The sequence below is a fragment of the Pyrus communis genome, chromosome 14, assembly GCF_963583255.1.
Source record: "Pyrus communis chromosome 14, drPyrComm1.1, whole genome shotgun sequence".
Taxonomy (NCBI): Eukaryota; Viridiplantae; Streptophyta; class Magnoliopsida; order Rosales; family Rosaceae; genus Pyrus; species Pyrus communis.
In genome coordinates, this window is record NC_084816.1 from 16,445,135 (window position 1) to 16,463,108 (window position 17,974).

Sequence of the window (17,974 nt, forward strand, 5' to 3'; positions counted from 1 at the left end):
GACTTTGTTTTTTTTAATTTTCGTTTGGATGTTCATTTTAATTTTTCAAGTTTGAAGACTAATTGCTTGTTGGATGGACTATCTTTCTAACTGTTTGGAGTTTATTGAAATAAATTTAAACTTGAGTAATAAATTTGAATGTTTATTTTATAATATTTTAGATATATTTATTTATTTATATATATTTTTAATTGCCGTATCCTTGACATATCGTGTCTTCATTTTTAGAAATTTGATGTGTCCCCGTGTCGTATCGTGTCGTATGCCCGTATCCGTGTCTATGTCCATGCATCCTAGATTATAACATATTCCAATTTTTAATTTGCTGTGCATAGAAATGGAACTGAATGCTTCGTTATTTTGATCTTGCATCTGAAGCCAAGTCTGGATTAAGAGAAAGATCTCATGGCAGGAATCATGGACTTAATGAAGGTGAGGTTAACGAAGTGTGCTTTAGCACCAAGATGGAGTTTTGTTTTGTCATGATTTTTCTATAATCTAGATGCTGAAATACTTGGAGTTGGAATTAATAAGAATCGATTGAAACATGGATTTTTTTATTAGATTGATATGGCTGACATAGTTAAGAAGTAGTTTAAGATGCACTGCAGTGATTAGGGAATTTCTTTAACTGAACATATTTGTTTTCATGAGGTAGGTAGAATCCTCTGTAATTTAATTAATTCGATTGAAATTTGGAGCCATGTCTGGATTCTTAAACTATGGTGGTTAATGTGGTTTTTAGGTGATTTTTTCAAGTGGGGAAAAAGATGTGGGTGTGGGATTTATATTGTTATTCTCAGTTGGTATATAAGTATTTGAATGTGCAAGACATGGATACCATACAAGAAATGCAAGAATTGAAATTAGAAGGTATGAAGGCAGTTTGCAGAGGGTGGGTTCGAGGATGGTAAAACTCGCCTAGGTGGCGAGATTAATGGTGATGGTTTCGTGACGGCATAGTTCGCCGTGAAAAATGGCTACGGTGGTCGCCTTGCTGTGTCTGTGCAGCGCGCACAGTATCGAGAGAAAGAGGCGAGGGAAATAGGGAGAGTGGTAGAGAGGGAGTGAGACATGAGGGTGGTGGCAAGGTGGTGCCTCGCCGGAGTGGCGAGTGAGGTGGTGATGGCTGCTCGAACGGGAGATTGATGGTGCACTGGAGAACTTGACTCCTCGCTCAGTCTGGTCTATGGAGAAGAAAACCAAACAGAGCTGTGCATTAGCAGAGTTTGAAATGAGGGGTTTTAATCTTTGGCATGCTCTTTGTTTAATCTTCTTTGTGAAATAAACTGAATGAAAACTTGGAGAAGAAGTTCTGATTTTTAATATCTTCAGTTGGGGATTATTGCAATGCCCTTGACAATTGAAATGTGAATTCATTATGTTGCTTAGAACACAAGCCAAAAAATTTTAAACTGGAACAAAAGTCCATTATCTAGACTCGAGTTTTTCTAAAATTGTTTTATAAATTCCAGTGTAGTTAACAAAAAGAATAAACTTATGAAAAATATTAGCTTAAGGTTGGATTCTAGGTAAATACGTGCTATCCCAGACAATGGAATTGCATCATCAGTTTCTATATTTTCCTGAACAAATTTACTGAAAATGTTTCCAACACCTAGGGGTTCAAAGATATTCAACTAGAACTTTAATCTTAGACTTTCTCATTGATGCAGTCTCTAATGGTTTAGTTAATCCTGTTAGGCTATTGTTAGATCAATTAAAAGAGTGTTTTAGCCTATTGATAGTGTATTGTCTTATGTACTTTCTCATTGTTAGATCAGTTGTGATTCTGTGTAGTTCATGTTTCTAGGTGTAAATTTGTTCATACAATCTCACTTTTTCATCTAATTAGTGAGCCAAAAAGAAATTTTTTAACATTTTAAATCCTAATTATCTCCATTTCAGCTAATGCATATTTTTTCCACCTAAAAGCCTTTGATGCATGTTCCTTTTTTTTTTTTTTTTTTTTTTTTTTTTTAAGCATTGAAACATACATTGTTCGAAATTTGTTGAGCACTTGAAACTTTAGAAGTTTAGTCTTTCATTCCTTCCTCCTCCACCTCTTCATCCTTGCTCCACCGCGAATCGAAACTAAAAGTTGCTCATCCAAGTCAGTTTCGGTTCACTCAAATCCTTAGAACTCTAAAACCCAAATTTCTCCAGATCATTCCAAAATTCAACGGCAAACACAAAACCCAGATCCCTAAACTCACTTGATAACGTGTCAAAGGCTGGGCATCCAGTTCTCATACGTGGCTCCCGTTCGATCCAGTATGCTTTTGTTGCTGCTGATCTACAGGTAAAGCTTAAATTTACATACAATTTTTTTTATTTTTCTTGATTGGAATTTGGGCATTTTGTTCGTCCTTAATCCCAAAGTTCTGTAATTTATGCAACTTCGATCGAAAAACATGTTTTTTATTGCTGAAAATTGTTAACCCCAGTTTAGATATTCATTTGCTTATTAAAATAGTGTTTTGGGTTTCGTAACCGAACCTCCTTGTTCGTCTTTTAACTCTAGAATCTTCAGAATATATGTGGGTTTTGCTTTGAATTTGATAAACCTGACATGCCCCAACCCCGATATCCCTAAATATCAAGGTAGACATATGTTGGTCGACACCCGAGGGTGATGAAATCATTTTAAACATGCATACAATTAAAACAAATATGCAATTAGAACAATTATATCAAAGCAGAAACGTATTCAGAGCATACATCTATTAAGAATAATGTGGGGAAATTACTACGAAACTATGCCAACCCAAAAATGATACGTATACTGAGGCTCGAGAATAACTACGCCGAAGTATCCTAATGCTGGGATCTTGTGCCTCGAATCTAAATCCTGAGGGGGCGCAAAACAGAAAAGGTGAGTGGACCATAATTTATATTAATACTAGTAATACCAAAAACCATTTTAATGTGAACATAATAACCCCTTGTTTTGAAAACATATATAATACTACGTAGTAGGTTTCCGAAAAACCCTAGCATGTTGTGCATTCTTTAGGAAAACATATATGCGTAAAATGATATTCAAAGATGGTAGTAAAACTGCCCGAAGGCAAATCTGTAAAACCTCTGCCCAAAGGCAAATCCATAACTCTCAATAAAATTATACTCTTTAGGGTATCATGGTCATCCGAAGGCAATACCTGTCTATCACCCGAAGGTGAAGCTATACGCACTGGGTGACGCCAGTGAAGAAACACGGTAGGCCCCATCACCCGAAGGTGAAGTTGTACGACTCCGAGTTATGCCGGGAAAGAAACTCTATAACATCTCACACCGACACTAGCAGTGGCTAGTGAAGCTGTCCGACACTGCTTTCAGTAGTGAAGCTTAACAAAGCCCAAGAATTTGGGCCGAGTGAACAAACCCAATTCTATGGCAAACTTGTAAATTATCCTAAAATTTTAAAACGGGCTATGTAAAACCTCTTTGTGTTCGTGAGCTGATACAGTTTTTGGGTACTAAGTCGAAATTTTGTTAAGAATCATCACTCAGCAAGGGTGATTGGCGATAGAAATTGGGTTATTCCATTCATTACTGGCTTTATCATATTCATTACCCTCTTTTTCTTAAAAGGGGTTAGGCTTTGGAAGGCGATGGAGATCAGTGACAATGATCAGAGTTCGTCACTGTGTGGATGATCCCAGTGTAGCGCTGGTTTTCAACTCTGGTGATTTGTATGGTTTTGGGGGCGTGAATTTTTGGGGATTTCGTTTGGATTTCTGGATAGGCAACACCTCTATTCAACTTAAATTTATTTCCCTCTTTTTGTTTCTCAAATTTGTTTGATGGAAAGATTGTTTTATCCTTTACTAAACAGTTGTTAGGATTAATAGTTTTGATTTCTTTTGAATTTATTTTTTATTTTATTTTGAAGCCCTGAATTTTTCAAGAACTGTCTACCCTGTATGTACACCAGATGCTCCTGACATTTCAAATAAGGTAACTTCCCAAACACTGATGTTTCGCTTTTTTACTGGTATATGTAATCCATTGAGTTCTGTAACTTTACTAATATTCGTTTACTATGCAAGTTAAATTGTTATTTTTCGGTTTGTCAATAATTTTGCTTTTCTACTCTACATCCTGGATTAAGAGGTTGCCATGTCAAGGAGTTCAAGTTTTGCTTAATAGATAACAGTTGTTTTTAAGCTTAGTCTGTAATCTGTATGGTCTTGATCATGTCTTTTATTTTGGTGGCAGTTAGGTGTCACTAGATGGTCTACTAAAGCAGCTGAGGGTATTGAAATCAGTTATGGTTGATTGGTGGTGGGGAATTGTAGAGGGATATGGTAGACATAAGGATAATTGGAATGGATACAAGAGGCTCTTTCAGATGGTACTTGCCTGTTTTATATAAATACGTTTTTTCACTTGCAGAAGCTTTTTTCTCTCAGTGGGCATATAAACACCACCTGTGGTTAAATGTTTTGCAATCTTTGTTGTCATTTTTATTCTTTCCATGGTTTCCTGTAATGCTTGGCAAAGTTTTGAGATTTAGTCTCTACAATGTGGGAACCAAGGAACTCACTTCCCTTTCATGCTCTGAATTCACACTCAGTCTGGAGATTATATAATCATTTGGGCATGGTTTCTCTCTAGGATAAAGCTTCTGTCTGGCTATATATATGGAATTGGGTTTGTGTAATTAATGTCAAATAATTGAGTTCAACATAGTTATATTCCCTGACTTAAGCTTTCATCTTTTCCTTCGTTTTTCAAAAGAGGTTAATTTTATACTCATTTTTTAAGAATTATGCATGGTGGTAGTTAAATAATTGGGGCATTTGAAAGTCCTTGCTTCTGTAATTGTGAGATGATTATTGTGTTTTGTTTTATTTAATTATAATATAGGGTGATGGAAAATTTAATTTATGCAGGTGTTTTCATTTTTTGTTCCTAGCTATCAATTTGGTTTTGCACATGATGCCAAAAAGAACTAGGAATAGCAAAAGAAATCAGATGGTACAAGATCATACTTCTAGAAGTCCCCGCAGCGGAGCGCGGGCATTTTTGCTAGTGTACTCGAAAAGGCTTATAAGATAAGACCACCTTATCCTTGGAAACAAATTTCTTTTTTAATTTAGAATCTGGTTTCCATGCGTTTTATTTTCATGTAGTTTTTGCTGGTGTGTTTAGTTGCTTCATTATACTTGTTCCTACTCTTCCTTCTGAGGACGTCGAAAACCTGTTTGTTGTGGTTTAGGAAAAAACAATTTCTGATTAGATACATTCTCTATATGTCTTGAGGGTGCAAGTGTAGTTTTTTTTCTTGTCTTTCCTCCATTATGAAGTTGCTCTCCTCATATTGTTCTGGTCATTTCATATTATCCCCTATGCTACCACCATACATTATGTTAATGTTCCGTATGATTACAAGTTATGTACTTCATTCCTGACCAGTAAAACGCTCTGCCTTGGTTCAATCAACGTTTAGGCTCTTGACATAAAACTAAATGCAATCTATGTCATTGGGTATGGAGGATGTACTTCCTGCATATATTGGGATTGAACGTGCAACTATTATTTTATAGTTGGAATCTGTCTCATATGACTCTTTGGTTCTGGACGATTGATGGCTGTATGCACCTTGTCCATGTCACCAAGCCGTACTCGCCAAGTTTTAACTCCCCATTTCTTGTAGATGACAGCTCTCATTGAAGGAGAGTTCTCTCTACCCCAACTCCTTTTTTTTTATAACAAGGCTAATAATTGTTTTGTCCTTTTTAGGGTTTATGTTCTTTCCAAAATTAAAAGCTGAACAAACGGTACCTAATTCATGAAGGTTGATACGTTTCTTAGTATTTGACACTTTGTTGGTGTCTGGACGTTTACGGACGTGTTTGATCCATGCCAGTGAAAACGGTTGTTTTTTATGAAACAGGGACTCTGGCAGTTGGGAAACCCGTAGTAGTCAATGCGGTGCTCTTCTCCAATTACTCAATGGAGGAGTTCTGCGCTGTGTTTATTGTCACAGAGGTTGGTGCTTATGTTTCAAATTTGTACATGAAGCGTTTATTTTGCGTGCTTGCATTAAAAAATTTGTGTTTGTACAGTTAAGTTACAGATGAGACAACTCAGTGTGACTATGCTATTGTAAAATTTTTTTGTCAATCATGCTAACATGCTTCTATTTGAGAAATATGTAGGTAAATGGTGATTGGTGAGGCTCATGCGGGAAAATAATGTCCAGGTTGGTCCTGAGGTTGACAAGTATGTTTCAGAACATGATAATCTGGCTCGAACGTGTGTGTTGGTTTCCATTGATTGAAAGATTGCTGGGTCTTTTGCTGTAACTGATCCGGTGAAGTCAGAGGCTGCACGAGTCATCTCTTATCTTCACTTGATAAACATTACAAGCATCGTGGTTACTGGTGATAACTGGGCTACAGCTACAGCGGCAGCCAGTGCGATGGAGGTTGGCATTGATAAGGTGTCTGCTGAGATGGATCCACTAGGAAAAGCTGATAGAATCAAAGAATTACAGTTACGATTATATAATAGTTAGAGGGGTGGTGTGAGTGGATTACAATTACCCAGCTCCACAAGTAATTTTGTTCTGGTTTTGAACGCAGATTGAGGATTACTAAATTATATTTCAAATGACTTATCTAGGGTAAAATAATGTCTTATAGAAATCTTCAAACTCATTTTTCTGTGTTAAGTTTGTTTCTGACTTGATATGTGAGTTATCTATCTAACATAGTGTTTTCTGACTTGTTAAAGTGGATTTGGATGCAGATGAAAGGAATGGCAGTGGCAATGATGGGAGATGGAATTAATGACTCTCCGGCTATGGTTGCAGGAGATGTTGGCATGGCAATTGGTGCTGGCACCGATGTAGCTATAGAAGCTGCTTATAGTTCTGATGAAGAGCAACTTGGAAGATGTAGTTACAGCCATTGATCTCTCTAGAAAGACCATGTCTCGAATTTGATTGAATTATGTCTGGGCCCTGGGCTACAATATCCTCAGCATGCCGGTGGCGGCTGGAGTTTTGTTCCCTTTAACTGGAATTCGATTACCACCATGGCTTGCAGGTGCATGCCTGCTTCATCTCTAAGCGTGGTGTGTTCTCCCTTTCTGCAGTCATATAAGAAGCCTTTGCATATTCAGAGCATCTCCAATGGCAAGTCTGCATGATAGTGTATGTACGTATCTGAACTAGTTTTCAACCTCTGGTTATTACTTCCCTTCTTCGTTATTGCTGCAATGAATGTGTACATGCGATCGTGATTAATAATTTAGAAGCATAAGACCGTAATTCTTTGACAATTTGCGTATCATCTTTGCTTTGTTCTGTTCAGAAAAACTAATTAGCCAAGTTTAGATGATTTTCGAACCCGAAGAGTGTTCAACTAGAGCTTGATTATATGTAAACGTCGTTGAAATCGTTTCGTCCGGAAGAATGTAACTGTTATGTGTTTGGTCGCATTTGCATTTGCATTTGAATCAAAATGTAGTCATCATTAAATATGAATCTTGAAATTTATGGTGTTGTTTGTTTTGAGGGTGAACTGAAGCCTAAAATTCCACATTTGGGCATTCTCCAGCTGTGCCCACAAAATGGACAGAACTCGTCGGCTAGCAGCACCAATTACCAAATATCACCCCCACAGACCAAAACATCCTTATCACTGATTGCGCACTTCCAAGTTGCAGTTGGTAGGTGTTACGGCGTACGTCACCTTCAAGCTATCAGCAAAAAATGAATGGTGCGTGTTTGATATGTTCAAAAATCCAAATCACACGTCTTCGTTCGACTAGTCTTAAGTCTCCCACCTTGACGTAGAAGCCGGGCAAGTCTAAGTCGTTCACAAGTCTTGGTAACACCTACTTGCTTCCCTATTTATGTGAATGTAATGAGTTCTAGTTTTCGATCGAATTTAAACCGAAAGACGAAAACTACTACAATTAAGGAGAGAAGTCGTTTCCTACTATAAAAAATGTTGTCAATGATACACTGCTTGTGTTATATCAATATGATGATTATGGCTAATTACTTAACTACAGGTGCATCAGCAATATCTCATACCAATTTCAACACAGATCAGTCTGCGCTTCTTACTCTCAAGGCTCACATCACTAGTGATCCTCAAAACATCTTGACCGCCAACTGGTCGTCTGCCTCCAATTTCGACATTTGCAACTGGGTTGGCGTTAGCTGTGGTGCTGGCCACCACAGAGTCACGGCGTTAAATCTCTCGCACATGGGTCTTGACGGAGTTATTCCTCCGCATCTAGGCAACCTCTCATTTCTCGTTGAGTTGGGCCTTAAGAATAATAGCTTTCATGGTCCCCTACCGCAAGAACTATCTCGTTTGCGCCGGTTGAAAGCGATTAACTTTGGAAACAACAGCTTTATGGGAACCATTCCTTCGTGGTTTGGGTCCTTTCCTAAACTTCAAACCATCAAATTGTACGGTAATGGCTTCTCTGGTTTCATACCCGCTGCTATCTTCAACTTATCTGGACTCGAAATAATTAATCTGAGCAAGAACCAACTATCAGGTACGTACGTACCACCATTACCAACCACCTAGGAATATAAATTAATGTTGCTTGCTTCATGATTACATTTTAACAACTTTGTTTCATTTTAACATCTATATATAAGATCTATAACAATCATCTCGTTTGTTTTTTTTTTTTCCTTCCTTTTTGTTGGAATGCATGCACATATTTAACAGGTAGCATACCCAGAGAAATCGGCAACTTAACAATGGTGAAGGGCATATACCTTGACGACAACAAGTTCGAAGGTATATATATATATATATATATATATAAAAGATGTATAACAATCATATGGTTTGTTTGTTTTTTTACCCTTCTTTTTGTTGGCATGCATGAACATATTTAACAGGTAGCATACCCAGAGAAATAGGCAACTTAACAATGGTGAAGGTCATAAACCTTGACGACAACAAGTTCGAAGGTATACTGTATGACTTAGGTTTTGTCACATGTATACTCATGCATGCCCACACACACTGTGAATAATTTCATTTCATTTTGTTTTTTTTAACTATGAAGTGTGATTAGTTTTTAAAATTCTAAAAAAATAAGGGAGTTTTAACGAAAAGCTCACGATACTGTTTACTTTAACGAAAAACCACATTTTTACACTAAAAAGTCATTCATGGTACTATTCAATTTACTTTTTATTTTGTCCTTATCGTTAAAACTCAAAGTTTTCAAATATTTTTCATTGGTTTTCCTAAAAAATAAATCAAATATAAAAAGGGGTGTGATATCCACACACCCTTTTTACTTTTCACACGCTCTTCTAATTTTTGACTGTCGGATCGAATAAAATGAAGAAGATCAATGGACATAAATGAATAAGGGGTGTGTGAGAAGTAAAAATGGGTGCGTGAATAGCACACCCCTTATAAAAATTAGGAAAATGATGAGCTGTTTCTTCTAAAGTAGGCATGTTTTTTATTTACTATTTTATTTTATTTTTTATTTTTAAATATGGCATGCTATGGTGACCTAGCTGTGAGGTTGCCCTAAATAACAACAAAATTTATGTTCATGTAATTACTAAATTACCCATAGTTTTTTTATTTTTGTGCAATTTTGGTGTGGGGTTTAAAATTGTAATTTCATGTAGTTTTGGTTGAGAGCAAAGTTCTATTAATAGGTAATAAGTAGTTTAGATACGAGCCCCTTCTTAGCAGGAATCTCGTTCCACTTTTTATAAAAATACAATAAGAGAACTATAACTATCATAGGAATCATATATTTATTGTGTAAGACCCTCTTATGCTGGAGCAAAAAGTAAACCTATATAGTGAGCACTTGGTCCTTATAATGTTATCCTTCTTTTGCTACGGTAGAATGGGACTCCCAGTAAGAAGCAACTCCTATATATGTTTACATGATTTTAACAATATATACTGATTGATTTATAGAACTTCCAAATGAGATGAGCAGTTTAGGCCAGCTGGAGGAGTTGTATGTGCAGTCCAATGCCCTAAAAGGCTCTGCTCTTGTGCCTGTCCTCAACATATCTTCTTTGACTACTTTGGCTCTATATGGAAACAACATGAGTGGCAATCTTCCGGACAATATATGTGAGCATCTTCCGAGTATTCGAATATTTAATTTGGGTCGAAACCAGTTTGACGATCTTATTCCCTCCAAACTGTGGCAATGCAAAGAGCTTCGTGAACTGAAATTAGGGTATAACAATTTCCGTGGAAGCATACCCAAAAGTCTTGGCAATTTGACCTACTTAACCAAGATTTATCTTGGTAACAATAATTTAACAGGTAGTAAATTTAGGACTATTTGATAATCATTTCATTTTTAGTTTTTAGTTAAACTGAAGTTAAAAATTTAATGCAAACGTGCTGAAATTGTGACAGGTACAATACCGGATGAGATTGGTGATCTTCCGCAATTAGAGATTTTGGGACTGTTATTTAATAATCTCAATGGCGTCATCCCATCCAAACTCTTCAATAACTCCATGATAAGAGTGATAGGGCTTTCTTTTAATCAGCTCTCAGGTAGTCTCCCAGCAAACATAGGTCTTAACGTTCCAAACCTAGAATTCCTTGGAGTAGCAAGAAATAACCTCGTGGGCGGACTACTCCCTAACCTCTCTAATGCTTCCAAGCTCAAGGTGCTAGACATGGACACAAACTCATTTACCGGGTTTCTTCCTAGCACGCTCTGTTCCTTGAAAAACCTCCAGGTTCTTAACTTGCACTCGAATAATTTGACAATTGATGCTTCTACTCCACAAGCAGCAAGCACTCTCTCTTGCTTGTTTAATCTTAGAAATTTGACAAGATTATCCTTAAAAGACAATCCACTAAACACTATGATTCCAGCTTCTCACAGGAATCTTTCTACGTCACTCCTATATCTTGGTTTAAGAAATTCCAACATCAGGGGTAACATTCCAATTGATATTGGCAACTTGATATCATTAAGCCTGGGAAACAATCAATTGAGGGGAGCAATTCCAACTTCAATACAAAGGCTACAAAATCTCCAAGGTTTGTATTTGCATAATAACGAACTGCGAGGACATATCCCAGATGAACTCTGTCAACTAGACAACCTAGCCGAGTTAAGTTTGGGTGGTAATCGTCTATCTGGTTCTATTCCTTCCTGCTTGGGTACTTTGGCAGTAGCTCTAAGAGGTCTATTTTTAGGGTCCAATTCGTTAACTTCTAAAGTACCATCTTCCTTGTGGGAACTCAAGTATATATTGCACCTAAACTTGTCATCCAATTATCTAGTTGGACCACTCTCGGAAGACATCGGAAAGTTGAAAGATGTGCTGAATATGGACTTGTCAAATAACCATTTCTCCGGAAACATTCCTAGTAGCATTGGTGGTCTTCAAAATATGGTTAATCTATCCTTGGCAAACAATTATTTAGAAGGCCCTATTCCCAATTCATTTAAAACCTTGCTAAGCCTAGAATTCTTGGATTTGTCCAAAAACAATCTATCTGGAGTGATCCCAAAGTCATTGGAAGCACTCTCGCATCTCATGCATTTGAATTTGTCTTTCAACAAACTCCAAGGAGAAATTCCAACTGGCGGGCCATTCGGAAACTTCTCTGCTGATTCATTTGTATCAAACGGTGCGCTCTGTGGTGCTTCCCGACTCCACGTTCCATTGTGCAAATATAAAACACAAGTTAAGTCAAATTGGAGGAAAGCTAAATATATCATCTCAGGGGTCATGTCAGTAATACTCCTAGCGGCTGCTGCATTGATTATGATAATATGCAAGAAAAGGAATGTCGAAGTTGTTGGAGAAACTGCCTCGCTACATCAAGTTCTTTGGAGAAGAGTTTCAAGCCTAGAACTTGTAAAGGCGACAAATGGATTTCATGAGACTAACTTACTTGGCACAGGGGGTTTTGGCTCAGTGTACAGAGGAGCACTTTCAGATGGGATAGATATCGCCGTCAAGGTTTTCAATTTACAGCTAGAAGGGGCATTCAAGAGTTTTGATAAGGAATGTGAAATGCTAAGCAATATCCGTCATCGGAATCTTATTAAAATCATAAGTTGCTGTGACGAACTTGATTTCAAGGCCCTGATACTTCAATTGATGCCTAATGGAAGCCTCGAAAAGTGGTTGTATTCTCCAAACCGCTCCATGAATATCCTGCAGAGGTTGGACATAATGAAAGATGTTGCATTGGCACTAGAATATCTTCATCATGGTTACTCGATACCTATCGTTCATTGTGATGTGAAACCAAGCAATATACTACTAGATGATGATATGGTTGCACATATTGCTGATTTTGGCATTGCAAGACTCGTCAGCGGTGGAGATTCAATGACGGAAACCATGACCCTAGCCACAGTTGGATATATGGCTCCAGGTGATGTATTTTTTCAATTTTGTATATGTTGGTCTTATTAGGAGTTATAATTTCCTTTTTATCATATATAACTAAATTAACATACAAATTTTGCAAAGTTCGGGATCGAAGGAAGCATTTTGATGAGTGGGGATGTGTATAGTTTTGGTATTGTTCTCATAGAGACATTCACAAAAAGGAAGCCAACGGATGAGATGTTTGTTGGGGAAATGAATTTAAAGCAATGGATTGCAGATTCATTATTTCTAGATGTTGCTATAGATGAAGTTGTGGATGCCGATATACTTGGGACAGAGGAAGATGGTGATTTCGTGAGCAGGGGGGATTGCTTATCATCTGTTATGAGATTAGCTTTAGCTTGCACTGCAGCATTGGCGAGAGAGAGAATTAACATGAAAGATGCTACAATCACACTCACCAAAATCAAGACTAGGTATTTGAAGGACTGTGAAGGAGTGAACTCTTAGTTCTTTTTGTTCTCTATATTTTCAGATCCATTTTCTTATTGTTGTTTTCTATCTACAAAGCCTACATTAGTTTCGTATAGTGACGGATATGACAGTATGTGGATATTCCTTAAATTGAAATGTTGTACCTGTATTTGACTAGGCAATGTGAGCAGTAGTACCAAGATTGCAATTCCAATTATTCTTCTCATACTTTGATGGTAAAGCATTTAGTTTTTATGGCCAACCAAATCCGTTTCAAAAATTTACACTTCCAGGTTAAGAACGCCTGTCATGGAAACACAAAGTTATTTCAGTCAATACATTAGGAAGTGACAAACTTCTAAACTTCTACACATGCCCTTGACAAAAAATTATAGGGCAGTGAGGCTGCTACTCTAGATCAATAAATTTACTATTTAAGTTGGGATTTTTGGCTGCTTCACCAATTTGTGCTCATCTTTTTAACAAAAGGAACGAAATTACTCCAAATTTTCAGCGCTAAATATCTTATCATTCATTTTGAAATATGTCAATGATCTTACAGCTTCGGCCTGGGAATGGTAATAGTTAGTATGTATTTGCATAAACCAACGTGCAAGAGAAAAGCAGACGCGTGAACACGCAACACAGAATGGGCAAAAGAAGAAGCCATGTGTTTCTAGTTATAAGACATTTGCAATATCCAATATATGTCTAATTGAAATAAATGGTAGCTGAAATTTGCTTTTGTTCTTGAGGAAAGGAAGAACTTACCCTGTCAAATCCTTCATTGGTATTTCTCCCGATCAAATGTACCCTTTTCTTTGAAACACTCCATATCTGGTGAAAATCGAATCATGTTAGACTACATTGGAATTGTATAATATGATATATACCCAATAAACAAAGCATAAGGCCAGACATTTTATCGAAGAAACCAATTGATTGATAGAATTGTAGACAACAAAAGCCACCACTAGGCACTACCACCACCCACCGGTGTAAATGGACAAACCATGCCAATCTAAAGTAGTACGACAATAATTTACGGATGCAATTCTATTTTTGTTGTTTAGTAATATGAAATTATCAATTGTATTCCAAAATTCAATAAAACAGAAGAATGGTTATTGATCAACTTGTCATATGTTTCTTCTCTAATATATGGGCAAGACAACCCAATTAAAACTAAAGATTTACTTCAGAATGAATTATAAGATACTAAAAGAAGCCTAAAAAATAGATCAAAAATACCCAATATCTGTAATACTGAAAAAGCTCATATTGGCCCATTCCAAGCCCATGTTGAACCTAGAGACCCTGCATGACCTGCTGTGACAAGCACAGCTGCATGGGTTAGTCCTACCTAACTTAAAAGCTTGAATTATACAGATAAAATTTCTAAAGTAAGTTAAAAAAAAGTACCAACAAAGCAACAAGCTAAGGAAGATTTATTAATTAACAGGCCTCGTACCTGTTGGAGTATTCCTTCTGGATTGTACCTGTTGGAGTAATCCTTCTGAACTACAAAGATAGGATGATGGGTTATCACCATCCATCATTGCTAAGATGCTGCAATAAAATATTGAGAACTTTAACGAAAAGCTCCCGGTACTGTTCATTTTAACGAAAAACCACATTTTTACACTAAAAGTCAATTCTGGTACCAATCACTTTATCTTTTATTTTGTCCTTATCGTTAAAACTCAAAGTTTTCAATCCTTTTTCATTAGTTTTCCTTAAAATATTTAGTACGTGAACATGGTAGAATAGATACATTTGAAATCAAGTGAATGTGTAAGCAACCCTAATTATCAGGTTAGACAATGAACAAAATTCTAGTCAGAACCTTAAAACTTAGAATCTTACGAAACATGCAAAGCAGCTCCATGACGAGACAAAATTGAAGCAACATGATCATAACCATCTCTAAGAGCACTGTTGTAGTACCAAGCTATCAATTCAGCAGGGTGTGCTCTCGTCTGGCACCACCAATTTTAGCTGCCAATAGAATAGAAGTTTGCTTCTATTCTTGATGTTTCTTCAGAATGTTAGCTGCCTTGTAAGAATATCATCTGCATGATGGAGCAACCAACCACAGTACCATTCCTACAACAAGTGAAGCCACTGTCAGATCTCCTAAGCTCCACATTGTTTTCCAATAAGTTTAATTATGTTATGCCAAGTATTGCATGATAAAGAACCATACATGATTTAAATTTCCACTTATACATCCATAATTGTCCTTAGTTTACTAACCAGTACATCCTATGATGATTTTTTTTTCTTTCCAGAAGACAAGCATCAATGCATTTCATTCTTAATCAAATTGCATCCAACTTAGTGCAGTTCTTAAGAACCCATTCCATTGTCATGACTTCATATTAAATCATTAAAACATATCTACTTTTAATCATGTTGCGTAAAAGTATTTAAGACTCCTGTAGCAAACAGTCTGCAAGTATAACCCCTAGAAGCAAATAGAGTTAGTTATAAGAAAAGTTCCACTAATGATTTAAAATATATATTGCAGGCCCATATTGTTTACAGGCACCTACATAGAAGTGTTTCCTGGCTAAAGAAACAATGTGGTAGTTCGAGGATGAAATACAAACAATGATTTCGTGCAATTTACACTAGGCTTCAGTTATGCAGAAAATTTTCATGGGAAATAATAAAGCAAGCTGCTTCCATCAGTTTCATACAAGGAAAAAACACCCATAATAAAAAAGAATGCTTTCCTCTCCTTCTTCAAAGAACGGAACTTCAGATGGGAGACTGTTGTAACAGCTAGCATTTTGTGGTCCATTCTCTCCCCACTGAGGCTTTCCTTCCTCGCGTGCAGCCATCTTTAGGTCGCCCATCCTAGAAGGAGCAAAGCTGTAAATAGGAAAAGTTCAATAGCAACCAAATTTCTGTCACAGGAATGAAAGATTTTTAGCATACAGCACTTGTCATAGCACTGGAATTCACCAATTCCAGGAAACTTCCATCTACCTTCACCAAAAGGATGTGCAGGATATCTGTGTGAGCAATGTAACAATGTTGCATAAAAAATCATTGGACTGGCTTCATGCTTGTGGTTCTAGTGTAACAGTAACATACTTAAGTCCACCAGAAGGACCAAGACCAACACTAATTTCTTCTATCACAGCTCCAATTAAGGATTCAAATTTCTTAGCAAAACTTGACAAGAAATCTTCATAACATTGGAGAGCAGTCCGGCCGCAAAAGAAAGGAACATGGTCAATTCCAAGTGTAAGATAATCATCATTGGAAAATCCATTTTGGTCCCGATAATATATATGCTTATTCTTATCACCAATCTGGGAGGAAAAAAAAACAGAAGAGGTCAACTTCTTTATCTAAGTTCAGTATTCAAACTGATGGGCATGTAATGAAGGCCAAACTATCGTTTTTCTGTTACATCCCTTTGCAAAGATAAACTTTTTATGCACATCAAAGCTAAAATCAAGTATGCTAATGGGGAACATAGGACCATAGCATGTTGTAGAGCAGGATACTGAAGAAAAGTTGATACTATCTCTAGTCATCCAAATGGGTTATGTTTCTTATGTTGTCACAACAGAGTATGACTGGGTAAATTAAGCATTCCAGTACAGTCATGTGCACTTTACCAATAAAAGGCCAAACAGTCAAATGGGATTTCAAAATTGCAGAGAAAACAAACCTCTATGATCCAAAGCAGAAGAGTTACACTCCATTTTCTGCTAGAAGAAGTTTTAACATTTGAGTGAAAAGACAAGGCACCATGCAACTTCAAACCTGAGTCAAAAATCAGTTTGAAAAGGCCTTCATATAGAGACCAATCATATGTAAGAGGCAATGTTTTAAAAGGCTCGCCTCAGGGCGTGCCTAGGCGCCCTGTGAAGCTGGGCTTGAGGGTTGCCACCTGTTTTGAGGGAATGGGTGGAAGGCGCTGGAAGGCGTCGTCGAAGCCGCCTAGGCGCGCCTCAAGGGATTTTATTTATTTATTTATTTTTTTTTTTTAAAATGCTCCCAAACCCAAATTTTGGGTAGGGTTTTAACTACTTCATACCTCTTCCTTGCACTATCATCTCTCTGCCTTGTTTTCTGATTTTTATTTTTTATATAAAGGATGTGTGTGCCGTCTACGTGCATTGTTATATGTGTGCTCCTTGCGCTTTTCATCCTCTATTATATATATATATATATATATATATATAATATGTATATATATGTGTGTATATGTATTTATAATATATGTGTGTGCTCAATGTGATTATTGATTAATAATATTTTTCTTTTTTAATATAATATATGTGTATGCTCAGTGTATATATTAAAAAATTTAGGTCCCGTGAGGCTTCACCTCACGCCTCACGCCTAGGCTGGGCTATCCCTCGGACACCTCGCCCACGCCTCATGCTTTTAATACATTGGTAAGAGGAGAGAAATGCTCTACGATTCCCCACCAAACCTCAACTGCAATTCCGTGGACACCTGCTAACTTGAGTGCCTTCAGAGCTACAGTTAAGGCCTTGATTCTGAAACAACAATAAATCGAGCAATATATAAGGAGATTCTGTCTCACTTAAAAGGAAACTAAATTAAAAATAAATAAATTTAGAACCATTTTGAAACGTACGTGTATATAACTTGAATTGGGAAGAGATCAAAGAAGTTAGCTGCAATCTTGTAGCTAATCATACTCCGTCGTTTAAAAGAGTATAACAATTAAATTAAGAAGAAAATGCATCGTAGCCTCATCAACAGAAAGTCATAATAAAACTTACTTCCTAATCCATGGACGCCCCGTACCATCAATGCAGAAGGCATCAACAGGCATCATCACATATATGGGAATTCTCTTATCTAGGGATGATGACAATATCGAGGACCTCAAATTCTCTCATGCATCCATACTGCAAGCAACAAATCATCTAATTATCACACAAACACATTTATAGGATCCAATTTGAACATTCAAAAGCAATAAACTAGCTCAGAAACTTCTCTTCAAATCAATTAAAAGCATTCGCGTCAAAATTTCATTGTTTGAATTTATCAGCAACCCAACTGAACCTAGTCAAGTATTCACTTCAGTAAACCCTACAGAAGCTCAAAAACTTTAAAAAATTTCCTGCGTATTCTGGGGAACCAAACAGACTGTGCAAC

The 17,974-nt window shown here is 36.9% G+C and overlaps 1 protein-coding gene and 1 pseudogene across 1 annotated transcript; one reads left to right on the forward strand and one right to left on the reverse strand.

Moving 5' to 3' along the window:
• Positions 1-7,964: 7,964 nt before the first annotated feature.
• LOC137715743 (probable LRR receptor-like serine/threonine-protein kinase At3g47570) lies at positions 7,965-12,853 on the forward strand. The gene is made up of 6 exons (XM_068455085.1): positions 7,965-8,529; positions 8,709-8,780; positions 9,939-10,298; positions 10,395-11,156; positions 11,217-12,391; positions 12,485-12,853. Exons 1-6 carry the CDS (start codon positions 7,965-7,967, stop codon positions 12,851-12,853), a joined length of 3,303 nt encoding a protein of 1,100 aa, XP_068311186.1.
• Positions 12,854-13,040: 187 nt separating this feature from the next.
• On the reverse strand, positions 13,041-17,645 carry LOC137714457 (inactive beta-amylase 4, chloroplastic-like; annotated as a pseudogene).
• Positions 17,646-17,974: the final 329 nt, after the last annotated feature.

What these genes read in the sequence shown, in the direction of transcription:
- LOC137715743 (XM_068455085.1), top strand. Translation starts at nt 7,965, where the DNA reads ATGTTGTCAATGATACACTGCTTGTGTTATATCAATATGATGATTATG. An exon ending in GAGCAAGAACCAACTATCAG is followed by an intron (nt 8,530 to 8,708) that starts GTACGTACGTAC and finishes CATATTTAACAG; the next exon opens with GTAGCATACCCAGAGAAATC. An exon ending in GATATATGGCTCCAGGTGAT is followed by an intron (nt 12,392 to 12,484) that starts GTATTTTTTCAA and finishes AATTTTGCAAAG; the next exon opens with TTCGGGATCGAAGGAAGCAT.